This window comes from Panthera tigris, chromosome D3 (assembly GCF_018350195.1).
Source record: "Panthera tigris isolate Pti1 chromosome D3, P.tigris_Pti1_mat1.1, whole genome shotgun sequence".
Taxonomy (NCBI): Eukaryota; Metazoa; Chordata; class Mammalia; order Carnivora; family Felidae; genus Panthera; species Panthera tigris.
In genome coordinates this window covers 16,216,954-16,231,506 of record NC_056671.1, presented here as the reverse complement: position 1 = coordinate 16,231,506, position 14,553 = coordinate 16,216,954, and the positions used below count along the sequence as shown (strand labels likewise).

The following is a 14,553-nucleotide window of genomic DNA, read 5'->3' as shown; positions in this document are numbered from 1 at the left end:
TTCAGATCTTCTCTCCCTCTCTCTCTGCCCCTCCCCCACTGGTTTCTCTCTCTCTCTCTCTCTCTCTCTCTCTCTCTCTCTCTCTCTGTCTCTCTCTCTCCCCCTCTCTCTCTCTCTCTCCCCACACACACACACCCCACTTCTCAAAATAAGTAAATAAACTTAAAAAAAAACACACAAGTGAAATTATAAACCAGACTTAGAGTCAGCTCATGACTAGGGGGGATGGGGTATTCAAGGCAGAGGGCAGTGGAGGCCCTCACTCAGAGGGTCTGATGGAATGGGTTAACCATTTGTCTTCTACTGAGTGTTTGGAGCCTGAGAGAGCCAAGTTCAGATCCTGGCTGTGTCATGGCAGCAAGCTTCAGCAGCATGGGGACGTGACTCTATCTACCTCTCTGAACCTCACTTTCCCCTCCGTGCTAGCTTTGCTGTGAGGAGGAAGGGAAGGAACACAGGTAAAGCTCCTGGCATGTGGTGGGTGGTCAAGCATGGCAGCTACTCCTTTTAGTCTCACTGGTATTGCACTTGTTGCCTGCTCTGGGGAGCCCTTTGGGGTTTTCCAGCTGGGGGTTGCCCCTGCTGGATTGGGCCCAGAAGAAATGGGGATGCTGCGTGAAGCCAGGGCAGCAGGTGAGGCTGTGCAGAGGCCACTGGGATTGGCCCTGGATGCTGGGTCCTTTTCTGTCATTACCTGGGTGCACACTGACTGTCTCTAGTTCTGATTTGGTAGAGACAGGAAGCCAGACATCTCCTAGAGGATCCGGAGTGGGAGGGGGCTGCAGGAACTTCCTTGGAAGTCAGGAGACCCTTGTGCTGCGCTACTGGCCCCAGGGTCCTGGGCCTTGTGACAAGCTCCCCCTCTGACCAGCTGGGTAGGGGCCAGGGGTAGGTGTGGCCAGCCTTGGGGGTGGGAGGACGGGGCAGGCACCTGGGGGAAGGTGTGGGCCCCCCTTGCTTCCCTCTGCTGAGCTGGGGTAGGGTTGGGGACAGAGCCCTTAGGAAGAATGAGACTGGTAGCTCTCTGATCCTGGGCGCTGACATTCAGGAAATTGTGCTGTTTAAATGTGGCATCATGTCGTGATCCCAGCAGACTCTTGCAGGCCAGATTTTTGGGGTTTGGGGCTTCTGAAGAGCCAGACAGTCCTGTCTGTCACTGGCTTTGTTATCTGGGAAAGCCCCATCACCTGTTGAAGCCCCTTTTCCCATCTGCAAAGGGAGGATCAGAATTCCAGGTTTATCCAGGATTAGGATTAACAGAGAGACCATGTACACACAGTGCCTAGCACAGTGCCTGTTACTAGTAAATGGCAGTAGGCACAGCCATTGCTTTCTGATATGTAATATCCTAAGGCCCACAGGGACTGAGCGTCATTCCTGACCCTCAGCAGGTCGGCAGGGAAGTGAGAGTGAGCAAGTCCCTGAACATGGTAGGAATGAGGGTGTGGTGTTGGGGCCAGGCTCTCTGGGCTGTGGGGCTGTTGAGGGTCCCAGGAGGGGAGGATTGAAGTTGGGGGGTTTTCCACAGTTCCTACTCCTGCCCCTCGAGCTGTTCCCTCGTCTGGGGACTGGGGAGATCCAGGGCCCCCCTGTTGGCTGCCTGGTGCCAGAGTAATGGAAGCTTGTACTCGATTCGGCTCCCTTGCTGCTGTTAAAAGCAGAGTAGTGGGGCCCTGGAGTCTCTGGGGCCAGGCTGCTTGCCAGGCTTCCGCAGAAACAGCCTACAGAGCAGTCCTGCCCCCTGCTTGGCTGAGGGGGTGGGGAACACTGCACCAGCCTCGACCAGCCCCCACCTCCTCGCGTACCTCACCCCAGTAGCCCAGAGCCTTGCCCAGAAGTCTCAGGAGGAGCTCGGAGCCTGGGGTTTTACTTCTACCTAGCCAGAAAGGCAGGTACCACACCCCCGGGACTGCTCTAGTCGGGGTGGGGGGGGGTGGGGGGGGCACTGAGAAAGCCTAAGCTCCTGGAATTTAAGTGGGACCTGGCACTGCCTGGGCCCCTCCCCGTGACGTGTGGCCCCTCCCGCCCATTCTCCCCGCCTTGCCCTGTGAAGTCAGAGTGCCAGGCAGGCATTTCTGACTTCCAGCCAGCCAGCTGCACAGCCCTGTCGGCAGGGAACACAGGTGCCTGACTGCCAGAGGTAGGAGAGCCCCAAAGGCAGCCCACGGAGCCTCCATGGCACCTTCAGTCCTGGGCTGGGGAGAAGAGGTCAGTTTTGGAAGCTGGTTCTTAGCCAGACTGGTCTGGGCTGACAGTTTCCTGTCCTGAGGCTGGTTATTTCTCCCAGGGGTGGGGCAGGTGCTCAGAAGTCATTAACTCTTGGGTGCAGCAAGCAGGCAAGGCACTGCCGCTGGACTGTGCGGTCCAGGATCCCTGGTTCCTACCGGCTCTCTGCCTGTTCTCTCCACAGACGCCCTGCTGGCAGACTTGGAGTCCACCACCTCCCACATCTCCAAACGGCCCGTGTTCTTGTCTGAGGAGACCCCCTACTCATACCCAACTGGAAACCACACATACCAGGAGATTGCCGTGCCGCCCCCTGTCCCTCCACCCCCATCCAGTGAGGCCCTCAATGGCACGATCCTTGACCCCTTAGACCAGTGGCAGCCCAGTGCCTCCCGATTCATCCACCAGCAGGTAAGGTGGGGGCAGTGGCTGGAAGACAGGGAACAGAGGCTTCGGGACTGTAGGCGTTTGGGGAACCGGGGGAGGAATGGGGTCGAGGGAGAGGGAGAGGGGCCAGGAAATATCCAGGTCTCCCAGATGCCACGTGAGGGGGCAAGTGACCAAGTGTTAATCACCTGTCTCCCAGCCAGAGTGGAAATTCCCTGGTGAGACTGTCTGTGAGCAGGAACCTCCTGGGGGTGACTCGGGCTCTTCCTTCTCCTCCCCTTGGGGGAGGCTCTGAGCGTTCTCTTCCCTGCAGCCTCAGTCCCCGTCACCTGTGTACGGCTCCAGTGCCAAAACTTCCAGTGCTTCCGTCCCCCAGGACGGCGGCGGCCCTCCATGTCCCCGCGCCGGTGAGGAAGAGCACGTCTACAGGTACTGCCCCGGTACCTGCCTGCCTGTCTCCTTCCCCTCCTGCTTCCAACAGCCCGCAGAAGGCCCTGAGGCTCCCGGCCAGCTCCTAATGCCTCTGGACTGGCCCGGTGGCCTCAGCATTGCCATCTCCACGCAGCAGCAGGGTTGGGTTGTCACAGCACCTTGTGTCTTTGAGGAACTGAGGCAAGACTTTTTCCTCCTCTCTTTTTACCACATCCCTTCCTCCCTCTCTAATCTCTTGCTGGGGGGAGACTTTGTACGCCTTCTGCCTTATTCTCCTTGAGAATTTGGAGGCCACCAAAACTACGGGGGTGGGACGCCTCTCACTGTGACCTCCCCTTTGCCTCTCAGTTTCCCCAACAAGCAGAAGTCTGCCGAGCCTTCACCCACAGTGATGAGCTCCTCCCTGGGCAGCAACCTTTCTGAACTTGACCGCCTGCTGCTGGAACTGAACGCTGTGCAGCATAACCCCCCAGGCTTCCCTGCAGGTAGGACTGAATCCCTGTACACCCTCTTGCCCCCTCCAGATCCACCTGGCCTCTGGATCTCCAGAGGGGTCAGGGCTGACCAGCCTTTCTCTCTCACTCTTCCAAGATGAGGCCAACTCCAGCCCCCCACTGCCTGGGGCTCTGAGCCCCCACTGTGGCATCCCAGAGAGTAACAGCCCATTGGGGGGCAAAGCTGGGCCCCTGACCAAAGAGAAGCCCAAGCGGAATGGGGGCCGTGGTCTGGAGGACGTGCGGCCCAGTGTGGAGAGTCTCTTGGATGAACTGGAGAGCTCTGTGCCCAGCCCAGTGTGAGTATCACCGGGCTCTCCCGGCAGGGAAGGTCTCACCCAGCCAGTGCCCATGCCCCGGTGTCTGTCCACTTAGCCGAGTTGTCACCCATTCCCTCTGTGAGTGCTTGTTTTTTGCCAGGTCCCGTACCTGGCGCTGGGGGGTTAGTGGAGTCCCATGAACACCCTCCCTGCCTCCAGTGAACCACCACCTATCAGAAAAGATGACATTGTGCATGACAAGGGCGCCCATAGCTTAGTGGCTGTCTGCACAGGCTTTGGAGCCACACTATAAGGGTTCACATATTGGTTCTGTCCTTACTAAGCATCGTCTCTCAAGCCTTAGTTTTCCTGTCTATAAAATGGGATGAAGGGATATAGGACAATGGTGATAAGATCACCTACCTCAATGGGATGAGAGCCAATAATACGTGTCAAGTGTTTGGAATGGTTTCCGGCTCATAGCACATGATGCACGTGGTAAGGGCTTACTGAATGTTAGCTCTTCTTGCTGTTACTGTGTTGCTGGAACAATCTCACATGTACATCCAGTGTCGTGGGGGATACGCAAGGGATGAACAAGTCCTTTATCCCATTTGGGCTTGTTTAACAGGCAAGCTTGAAGCCAGGTTGGGAGGCCCAGAGGTGTCTTCCTGGGGAAGGTGCCCCCTGAGCTGCCCTCCCTTCTCCCGTGCCGGCCGCTCACCTCCGCTCTGGCCCCCAGGAGAGATCGGGAGCTGGCGGGCTTCTGTGGAGTCAGGGGCGGGAGGACCCCGCTGGGAGAGCAGAGATGTTGGTACCCTGAAGAGGAGAGGGCCACTCTGGGGGCACGTGGACCTGACCCCGGGGCCCTCGCTGATGCCGTGCCTGCCCTGCAGCCCTGCCATCACTGTGAACCAGGGCGAGGTGAGCAGCCCTCAGAGAGCCACCTCCAGCCAGCAGCAGACACGCATGTCGGCCTCCTCTGCCACCAGGGAGCTGGACGAGCTGATGGCCTCGCTGTCGGATTTCAAGGTGCCCCAAGACCCCTCCTCTCCCCCGCCCTGCCCCCTCATTCTTCTCCTCCTGTACCTCAGTGTGAGTAGCCAGAACTCAGTCCCTCAGCGTCCGGGTGCCTTGCCCTGAGCCGGGGGCCTGGAAATGCTCTGGCCTTGCCGGGATGCGGGAGAGGGAGGGTCCGGCCAGGCTTCATGGGGACTGGGCTGCCTCACAGCCTGTGAAGGCAGAGAAGCACTTTGCAGGGACATTCCTTCCTCCCGGGTTGCTCCCAGCTCCCAGCCACCCAGGCAAGGGGATCAGGAGGCTGGGACAAAGGGCTCTGTGTTGATGGTTGCTCTTAGTGGGGGAGGGCATTCTCTGATGGGCCATGTGGGACTGGGATCCTGTGCCTGAGAGGTCATTTGCCCTGGAGTCCCGTCTCCCACGCTGGCTAGCTGTCCTCAACACGTCCTTTTTCTTTCTGCCTCTGGCTCCTGAATCCATAGGCCTCCAGCCATCAGCCTCCCTCTATCCTTCTCCCCAACTCTCCACAAGCCTCTGAGTCCCCATAGGTTCTGTCCTAACCTGTCAGGCTACTGGGCTTGTTCTGCACGAGACCTCCCTTCCCCTCCCATCCTGGGCTTCCTGGGCCTGCCAGGCCCAAGATGTTTTATTTAGAAGATGCAGTGCCTCCATGGGGATTGATATTGACTGATCTCCAACAGTTGCTGACTTCATCCTTCCACGTGGGTCTGCCCGAGACCTTTGGGGCATGATACAGGGAATCTGAGAAGGGGAGCAAGCAGTCTGAGTGCTCTTGGCCCTGAGGGTACCTCCAAGAGTCCCTCCAGCTGGGGATTCACAGTGGGGGATGGGAGCTATGTGGGCTTGTGACCCTCACGGTTCTAAGTGGTGAGTAGCCACTGTCAGACTCTTACGGTGTTGGACTCTGGTGTTGGCCTTGGAGAGCCATGCCCTCCTTCCCTTTAGGCTCCTTTTGCTTTCTGAGACAGCCAGGGTCGTAGTGTCCTACAAGAAGCTGCACTGGTTCTAGCTGTGCCCTGAGAGCAAGGTCTTGGGGGCCATAGGAAGGGTAGGGTTGTCTGGGAGAGACAGCCACGTTGGGCCAGGTTTGGCAGAGGAGGGCAGCTGCCTGCGGCCGACTCTTTCTCGATCGGTGCTTGGGCTAACCTCCTTGGCCACCTGTCTCCTGTGGTCCACTTCTCCATAGCGTTTTCTCCCTTGTACCTACTCTGACTGGGGTGGTCCCACAGGCATGGCTTTGATGGGAGCCAAGGATGTGGAGCCCAGGAACACCTTTTTGGGGTCTGGGGTCTTTTTCTCAGGCCAGTACTCACGCTTCACCTTCATAGCCACCTCGGCGTAGTCTAGGTCAGTGTTGATGGTGGCTCTCAGAGCCCTCAGTCCAAGCCCATCCCTTGCGGTGAGCGCCTCCCCTCCCCTCTCCCGTCTATCTCTCCTCTCCCTTCTGTCTTTTGTCTTTCTCCTCCTCCAGACCAGCTCCTCTGCTGTGGCCTTGAGCTCCCCAGAGCTGCTGCCCAAACCAGCTCCATCCCCACACCTCATACGTTCTCCTCCTCCTCCTCCTCCTCCTCCTCCTCCTCCTCCTCCTGGGCCCTCTGTATTCTTGCCATCCATTACCAAACCCTCCTCTGGAGGCCACAGTCCCAGCCAGGAGGTCCTCTGCTCTGAGGACACTGATAATGGACGGGGCCTTCTACCTCCTGTGGCTCCCAACTGGCTTGATTTGGCTGGCCTCCGGGTGACGCCTGATACTCCCAACTCAGGGTCTCCCTCTGTGGAGGGGTCTCTGGGGCCATTAGGTGCAGAGAGCCAGACTCAGGTTTGGAAAGATCTACCGAATCTTATAAGTGAGCTTGCCGGGGGCCCCCCCTGCCACACGCTACCCGGCCAAGCTGGGTATATAGGTCCCCAGGAGCCTGGAGCCCCCCACGGGCTGTTGGCCAACCCTTTGTACCCAGAGGAGGCTGTGGCTGCCACTCGGGAGCAGCCATGGGCTTTGGAGGCGCTCAGGCCTGAGACGCCCCACGGAGCCACATGCAGCTTCCAGGAAGTAACTGAGCCAGCTGTCGTGGCCGTGGACCGTCAGGCCATCTTCCCAGATACCTGGAGTCTCACCAAGGAATGTGGACAGCGGAAGCAGAGGGCAAAGCCAGAGCCAGGGGAGCTGGAAAGCAGCAGCCCGGCCCCAGTTGGCAAGGAGCAGTTAGGTGGACAGACACTCATGAAGGGAAGCCTGGTCAGGCCAACCCAGGGACCTGAGACCCCCAGGTGGCCAGAGGGCGTCACTGAAGCTGCTGCCAGGAGGGAACAGTCGGAGCTTCCACCTGCCGTGGTCATGGACACGCCCAGCACCACTGAGAGGATTTCCACCTCAGGCCAGGCAGGCGCAAGCTCGCACGGCTGCTAGGCATGGTCCTCTGCCGGCCCAAGTGTGGGCCCCTCCTGCCTAACCGCATGTAGCCTCCCACTCTGCATGTCTGCTTGGGCAGCAAATCCGAAGATCGCGTGGCCTGTGACCCTGATGACCAGGATTCAGCAGTGGAATTCTCTGGGCCCTGGAATGATCTCTTAGTGACAGTCGCCTCTTGCTCGTTTAAGGCTTTTTCCTTTAGATGGGCTCCTCCTTTCTGATGTGATGTGTGCAAAATGGTTAAAAGCATGGGCTTTGGAACCAGACAGTACTGAATATAAACTGTGCTTCCAGTACTTGCTACCCTGTGTGACCTTGGGCAACCCCCCACCAGCCTCAGTTTTCTCATCTTTAAAATGGGGGTAATAGTAGGGTACCTGCCTGGCTCGTCAGAGCATGCGACCCTTGATCTTGGGGTCGTGGGTTCAGGCCCCACGTTGTGTGTGGAGCCTACTTAAAAAAAAGAGAGAGAAAATGAGGGTATAATAGACCATTTCCCCCCAAGGTTGTCCAGAGGATTAAATGAGATAATGCCTGTGAAGTGCTGAGAATACAGCATGTGGTCCTCAATAAGCCATGGCTAATGTTACTGTTTTTATGTGCTTCTTGCGTGATTAAAATTTTATGTCCTCTCCCAAAACAAAGTAAAGCAAAAACAAAAAAGCCAAAACCACTACAAACGAGCAGGTTATAATATACATAAGGAAAAAATTAGAAGATTTATTGGAAGAAAGATCACGTTTTTCTATTTCAGATCAAAAAAAGAAAGAGCCTTATGCCTTTTCAAGAATGTCCACTTAACATCCTTTCAAATAATGTGATAACCCTGTAAGGCAGCCAAGAAAGTACTCTAACCCCATTTCAAGGATAGAGAAGCTGAGGCCCCTGGAGGTGAAGTGTCTTGCCCAAGGTCATTGCCGACATGGAGGTGAGCGCTGGGTGGAGGGAGTCTGCTCTGCCCCCTGCCTCCACCTCACCCCAGCTTGGCTCTTTTCTGGCAGTTTTGTCCTGCCTCTTCCCTGGGGCACCTGAGTGTGGACTGAGCAGCATCGGCTGAGCCCAGAGTGGGACTGTGACGGCTTCCCCCTCCCCCCTCAGATCCGCTCTGTGATCAGGAGGAGCCGGGAGACGGGCCACGCGCACCCCATGTCCCGGGAGCCCTCCCCTCGCCGCCGGCTGGACCCCGCCACCCTGAGCAGGACCCCATCCCAGGAGCGGCTCATCGCAGAGCTGCAGGGTCGGCTCGGCATCCAGCCGGAGGCAGAGGAGGCAGCGGGGGCAGCGGGGGCCTCTGCTGAGGACTGGCTGACTGAGGGCGTCATCATCACTGTGCAGCCTCGAGGGAGGCGGGCTGGGGGGCAGCTTGTAGAGAAGGTAGCGAGGAGGTGCCCGGGGCTGGGCCAGGGCCAGGGTCAGGGCAGTAGGCATCCCGATTCTTCCCCAGGATGGCTGGAGGGGAGATGTGGGGTGTGCGGGGAGGTGGGGGGAAGGGGGTCCTGCACCCTGTGGCCTGGTGAGGCTGGCCTCATGGCCTCATGGCCTCATGGCCTCATGACCTCATGCTTGGTGCCAGGGTGGGAAAGCCCAGGGGGAGCCTGGGGATGGCACCGCACCCTGCTCCTCTGCTCTGCTTCATCTCTCTCCCTCCTTTCTTCTTCCCAGGTCGTCTTCCCTCCTGGCTCCCCTGTTCCCCTGAGAAGAACCTTCTCTGTTCTGGCTTCTCCTCCTCCTGTCCCTTTGCTCCAGCAGCGTAAAGACTCCTCAGCCAGCAGCCCTTCTCCCCCACCCAGCCTGCCCGGCCCCTCCTCCCTGGGGCCCTCCGCTCTTGCCCGAGGTTCCCCTGGGGACTCGAGTGCTGTGGCAGGGCTGCAGGAGGAGGGTGTGAAGGGCCCCACCCCTCCCCCTCCTGTACCCCAAACTTGGAGGTCCGTGGGCTGCCAGACCGACGAGGACCCGCTCTTCCCCCCGATGCAGGCAGGCCTCCCTGTCCCCGTCCTGCTGCCTGGGCCTTGTCCCTCCCCTGCACACTTGCAGGCCCCCCCCCCCCACACACACACATACCCTGTGGCACACTCCCCCATCCCCGCCCCTGTGCACACGTCAGGACAGTACCACAGTCCTTCCGTAGACCTCGCTTTGACCCGGGACCCTCTCCTAATCTGCCGTTCACTCTCCCAGCCCTTTGATGTCATCTGTCCTCTTGCTCCCCGGTGCAGCTTCTCTCTGCCTGTTCCTGCTTGGTCCTGCCCCACCCTCCTCTGAGGAAGCCATTCCCAGAAGGGAAAGCAAGCCTTCTCTCCCTCCAGCCCCTAGACCAGTATCTGGAAGGCCTCTTTGCTCCTGGCCCCAGTCACCTTCCTTTCCTGTGTCTGTGCCTTTAGCTGGCTCACCTTTCTCCCCTTCTTCACATCTGCCTGGGCCATCCTTCTCTAGACTTTTCCTCCTTATTTTGGTACTTCCAGTTGGGGGGGTGGGGGCGGGATCTCTTATCTCTCTTAGATTCCCTTTTGTGAAATGGTCCAATTCCAAGATCTCTTTTTCTTTCTTCCTTAATTAAAAACAATTTTCTTGTCCTCGTTTCCTCCCCTACCCAAGATCCAGGGCCTGGAACAGATTGCGGATGGAGAAGCATGGGCGGCCGGCTGGCCTCCGAACGGCAGGCAGAGCAGTCCCGAAGGGCAGGACGAGGGAGGGGTCAGTGCTGAGGCTGGGGGCCTAGGGTCCTGCTTGCCCATTTTCTGGACGTTGGTCAGGCCGGTGGGGTGCCTTGAACCCCTGTGACCACCAGGATCTCTTGTGGATGCCATTCCCACCCTCTGGGCTCTGAAGGCCCTGGAAGAGGTGGCCCTGCTTGCCTCTATCAGCCCAAATGTCCAGGAGGGAGAAACTCCCCCAGTGCCGCGGTGCTGCAGACGTCGTCCCCAAGCCTGGAAGTCCTGACCACCTCTCTCCCTGTCTCCACAGTTCATGGCCCAGGGGAAGACAGGGAGCAGCTCTCCCCCTGGGGGGCCTCCAAAGCCTGGAAGCCAGCTGGATAGTATGCTGGGGAGCCTGCAGTCTGACCTGAACAAACTGGGGGTCGCCACGGTTGCCAAAGGGGTCTGCGGGGCCTGCAAGAAGCCCATTGCCGGGCAGGTGATGAAGGTCGAGGTGGAGAGGGGAGGGAGCCGCAGGTGGTCGGACCTCTGCCCCTCAGGGGAGGGTGCTCCGCGGCAGGCCAGGGCCCGGAGCCGTGTTCTGCCTCCTTCCTCAGGTTGTGACTGCCATGGGAAAGACGTGGCACCCGGAGCACTTTGTCTGCACCCACTGCCAAGAGGAGATCGGATCCCGGAACTTCTTTGAGCGGGACGGGCAGCCCTACTGTGAAAAGGACTATCACAACCTCTTCTCTCCACGCTGCTACTACTGCAACGGTCCCATCCTGGATGTGAGTCCCTGTCGCGTGGCGGGAGGGCAGCCGTGCTGGCACATTTCTTCTTCGCTATAGTTCGTGCCGTCTGATGCTCAGAGAGGTCACTCCCGTGCTCGAGCTCACACAGCCAGGAAACGGTGGGGCTGGGATTCAGGCGCAGGCTGGATGCAGGGTCCCTCTGCCTCCCTTCCACCTCCATCCCAGATTCCCTCTGGGGAAGCTCCCAGGAGTTTGGAGCTCCACCCTGATAAGTGGAATGGCATGCTGGTGCCCTCACTCTCCTGCTGTGTGATGTTTAGGGAAACGCTCAACCTCTCTGAGACTGTTTCTTTTCTTATAAGATGGGGGTCACAGTACAGCCTGTGACCTTAACCTTACCATGTGAAGATTCAGGAGAGAGAGTGTGTTGGGCATGTCATTTCCTTCAGTGAATTGGAATTCCCCGTAGTAATCCAAGCACAGTGAGGAGAGACTTCATCTCTGGATGGGCTGGCGGGGCGGGGGGGGGGGGGGGGCGGGTCTTGCCTGTGAGTTTCCACTGTGGAATCTGTCCAGTGGGTTGGCAACTGGGCTCTGGGCCCACGCTTTGCTTTCACAGAAAGTGGTGACAGCCCTGGACCGGACGTGGCACCCCGAGCACTTCTTCTGCGCCCAGTGTGGAGCCTTCTTTGGTCCCGAAGGTACGACTGGCAGGCAGGCCACCTTGCTGCCCCTCCTTCTGCCCCCCACCCCCATCCCCAGCACTGGGGAGGCAGGGGCAGGAGACTTTGCTAGAGTCAGGGTGGCTCCTCCTTTGGAAGCCCTAACTCTGCCCCCCCAAACCCCTGCTCCTCAGGGTTCCATGAGAAAGACGGCAAGGCCTACTGCCGGAAGGATTACTTTGACATGTTCGCGCCCAAGTGTGGTGGCTGTGCCCGGGCCATCCTGGAGAACTACATCTCGGCCCTCAACACTCTCTGGCATCCCGAGTGCTTTGTGTGCCGGGTAGGGAGCCCCCTGGCCTACTTGTCTGGAGGGAGCTGGGAGCGGGCAGTGGGGAGAGAAGGCCACCCCTCCACCCCCTGTGATGCTCTCTGGATCTAACTTGGGCGTCATTAAAGAGGTAGCAGATAGGGGGTACAGTTCCCAGGTCCAGTGGATCCTGGGCCAGAGCTCATACTGAGGCGGGGAGAAACCAAGAGGAGTAAGGTAGACATGTCCCCAAGCCTTGTCCTGTGTGGTGGGCGGCCCTGGCACTGGTCATGTTTGGTAGAAGGGCACGTGAGAATTAAATGAGATCAAGCATTTAGCAGCCTCAGTGGAAATATTGGGCCATGGTCTCCAAACTGCATTCTGGAGGTAATGGGAGTCCACAGATGTTAGAGATCCAGCAAGGGCTTTCAGACTAGATAAGTTTGGAAAACACTGCTCACTGCAAGACTTCTCAGTGCCTTTGACACCCAAGTGTGCAGGTAGGTTTCTGGGCACAATGTTATAGCCACTTGCCCAGGAGCCTAGTAAGACCTGTGTTTGAATCCAGGCCCTGCAACTTAGTAGATGTGTGACTGTAGGCAAGTCACTGAACTTCTAGGTCTCAGTTGCCTCTTCTGTTGGGAGAATCCAGTGCAGCACGTGGCACATAGGAAACGCTCAGCAAGGGGGAGTCATGACCTTGACGGACTTCTGCCCATGCCAGTGGCAGATGTCCCAGCCTGAGCCCCCTTTCCTGTGCCCCCCCCCTCTTCTGCCTGGCAGGAGTGCTTCACGCCCTTCGTCAACGGCAGCTTCTTTGAGCATGATGGGCAGCCCTACTGTGAGGTGCACTACCACGAGCGGCGAGGCTCACTGTGCTCTGGCTGCCAGAAGCCCATCACAGGCCGCTGCATCACCGCCATGGCCAAGAAGTTCCATCCGGAGCACTTCGTCTGTGCCTTCTGCCTCAAGCAGCTCAACAAGGGCACCTTCAAGGAGCAGAACGACAAGCCTTACTGTCAGAACTGCTTCCTCAAGCTCTTCTGCTAGGCACCCTTCATGGCCCCCCCTGCCCTGGCCCAGCCACCCCCCACCCCCCGCAACTGCTACTGTGACCCAGAGGCCTTGCCCAGGGGTGAAGGGGCAAACCTGATCGAAACTGGAACCCGTGTCCTCGGCTGGTGCAGGATGGCAAGAGGGCCCACTCTTCTTTCGCCTGCCAGAGCCTCTGGGCTTTCCTCCTCCTGCAGCCCCCTCCCAGGCTGCCGACTCTTCATCCTCCCTGGACGTGTGTCCCCACCAACCCGCCTGGCCATGCCAGCACCCGACACTGGAGCCATCTCTTACTCATGTTTTGGCAGTGGAGCCAGGGGGAAGGGCAGGCAGGGTCTGATGGGGTCTTTTTTTTATCCTTCTTACCCTGTCCCGACCTGATTATCCTTGTCCTGAGAGTATTGGGGGACACCCAGCTCCCTTCAGACAATGCCAGCATAAATCTATCTATCCAAGGGTGGAAGTGGTCAAGGGGCCACCCAGAAGGTTTCTTGTGCTCCTCCTGTCCTTCCAGTCTCCCCAGGCCTGGGCAACTGCCCCCTGCTCCCCCCATCCCCCCATAACTGCTCTGGTTCTACTGAGAGAGGCCTCTTCAGCAATAATGTTTTATAGTCACTTCCTCCATCTCTGGGATGGCGCGAGGTGGGGAGTTTTGCCCCGTGCCTGGACACTGTACCGACTTTGATAGATTTCTACACTGAGGTTTGAATTCATATCGTCTTGAGTTGCTTTTACTTCTCTATACAAAATGATTTTGAAGAGATTTTAAAGATGTCCCCTTTTGTACTCTCCTCCTCCATGGCCACTTGTCCTGTTGGTGACAATGGCCGTGGCATGGCATTTGCCTTGTACTGAGGGCTTGGGGTAGGGAAGCAATTTGTATTTTATTTTTTCTTAGCACAAGCAGGTGAATTCGGAGCAGCTCTCTGACTCCCCTTCCTTAACTTCACGGCTCACCAGGACTGTTTTATATAAACTGCTGTATTTTAAAACCCCTTCCTTACTACCTGGGCCAGCAAGCTCTTAACTGAAACTGGCCTTAGGGTGTCTTGCCCTTTGGGGCCTAGAGTTCTGAACCTCATCTGTCCTGTTCCTGAGGGGGGAGAAGGGGAAAGTACACTTTGGGGGTGCTGCTTCCTGTCCGAGTAAGCCATCAGGAGCATCTGCTCCCCTGTGAACTTTTTGGCAGCAAAGAGAACCTGCCGAACATTCTCGGCCTCCTCACTGCTTCTCTCTGGCTTTTTCTTCTGCCTTCTCAGGAAAGCTGGTATCTGATTTTGACCATTGGTCTTGTTGATTCCACTGGGCCCCGCATTTCCCCAAATTTCCCCTGCCCTCCTGGGAGACTGGAGGTCTGGGGAAAAGGGCCCAAAAATTTTTGCAAGGGGGCCTGATAGGACTCCGGGCAAAGGGGACAGGATCCTGCTAAAGCAGTAGGAAGCCCTCAGAGCTCTGTCCCCCAAGGATGAAACAGAAACAGGCAAGCCTGGCGTTCCAGGTCCGCAGAAGGGGTCCCGGCGGGGGTCTGACGTGAAGACGATCCAGACCACTCCACTAGCTTCATAGCAAAGACTGAGTGTGCCGGGGTCTCAGAAGAGGGTCCCCCTCCTTTGAGACAGGGCTAGGAGCAGCCCCAGTCTGGGGAGGTCAGCCAGGCCCCCCCAAAGGTCTGATGTCTCCACTTCCACCCATAGGCCTTATTGCTCTGTTTACAGTGACTGGCCCCAGGCCCCTCCCTTAGGGGTACTGGGGTTTCTGGGGTCTACCTTCTGGGGCAATGGTTATTTGAGGATTTTATTTTATTTTTTTTCTCTGTAAACTTTTAACCTGGCTTTTCCCCATTTCAATTTCTGTGACTTATGCCAATAAAGTTTGCCATTATTTTCA

General features: G+C 57.8%; 1 protein-coding gene across 3 annotated transcripts in view; it reads left to right on the top strand.

Annotated features, from left to right (window-relative positions):
- Positions 1-14,553, top strand: part of PXN (paxillin) — a 47,881-nt gene extending 33,328 nt beyond the window's left edge. The window contains exons 2-14 of one of the 3 annotated variants that reach the window (XM_042963231.1): positions 2,411-2,637; positions 2,927-3,042; positions 3,394-3,530; positions 3,637-3,838; positions 4,696-4,831; positions 6,312-7,220; positions 8,349-9,224; positions 9,846-9,944; positions 10,215-10,385; positions 10,504-10,677; positions 11,261-11,342; positions 11,498-11,646; positions 12,397-14,553. In XM_042963231.1, the coding sequence (XP_042819165.1) occupies positions 2,411-2,637; positions 2,927-3,042; positions 3,394-3,530; positions 3,637-3,838; positions 4,696-4,831; positions 6,312-7,220; positions 8,349-9,224; positions 9,846-9,944; positions 10,215-10,385; positions 10,504-10,677; positions 11,261-11,342; positions 11,498-11,646; positions 12,397-12,663 (3,545 nt within the window). In that variant the 3' untranslated portion in view covers positions 12,664-14,553. The remainder of the gene's footprint in view (positions 1-2,410; positions 2,638-2,926; positions 3,043-3,393; positions 3,531-3,636; positions 3,839-4,695; positions 4,832-6,311; positions 7,221-8,348; positions 9,225-9,845; positions 9,945-10,214; positions 10,386-10,503; positions 10,678-11,260; positions 11,343-11,497; positions 11,647-12,396) is intronic. The other 2 variants (XM_042963229.1, XM_042963230.1) reach the window with 2 other exon arrangements.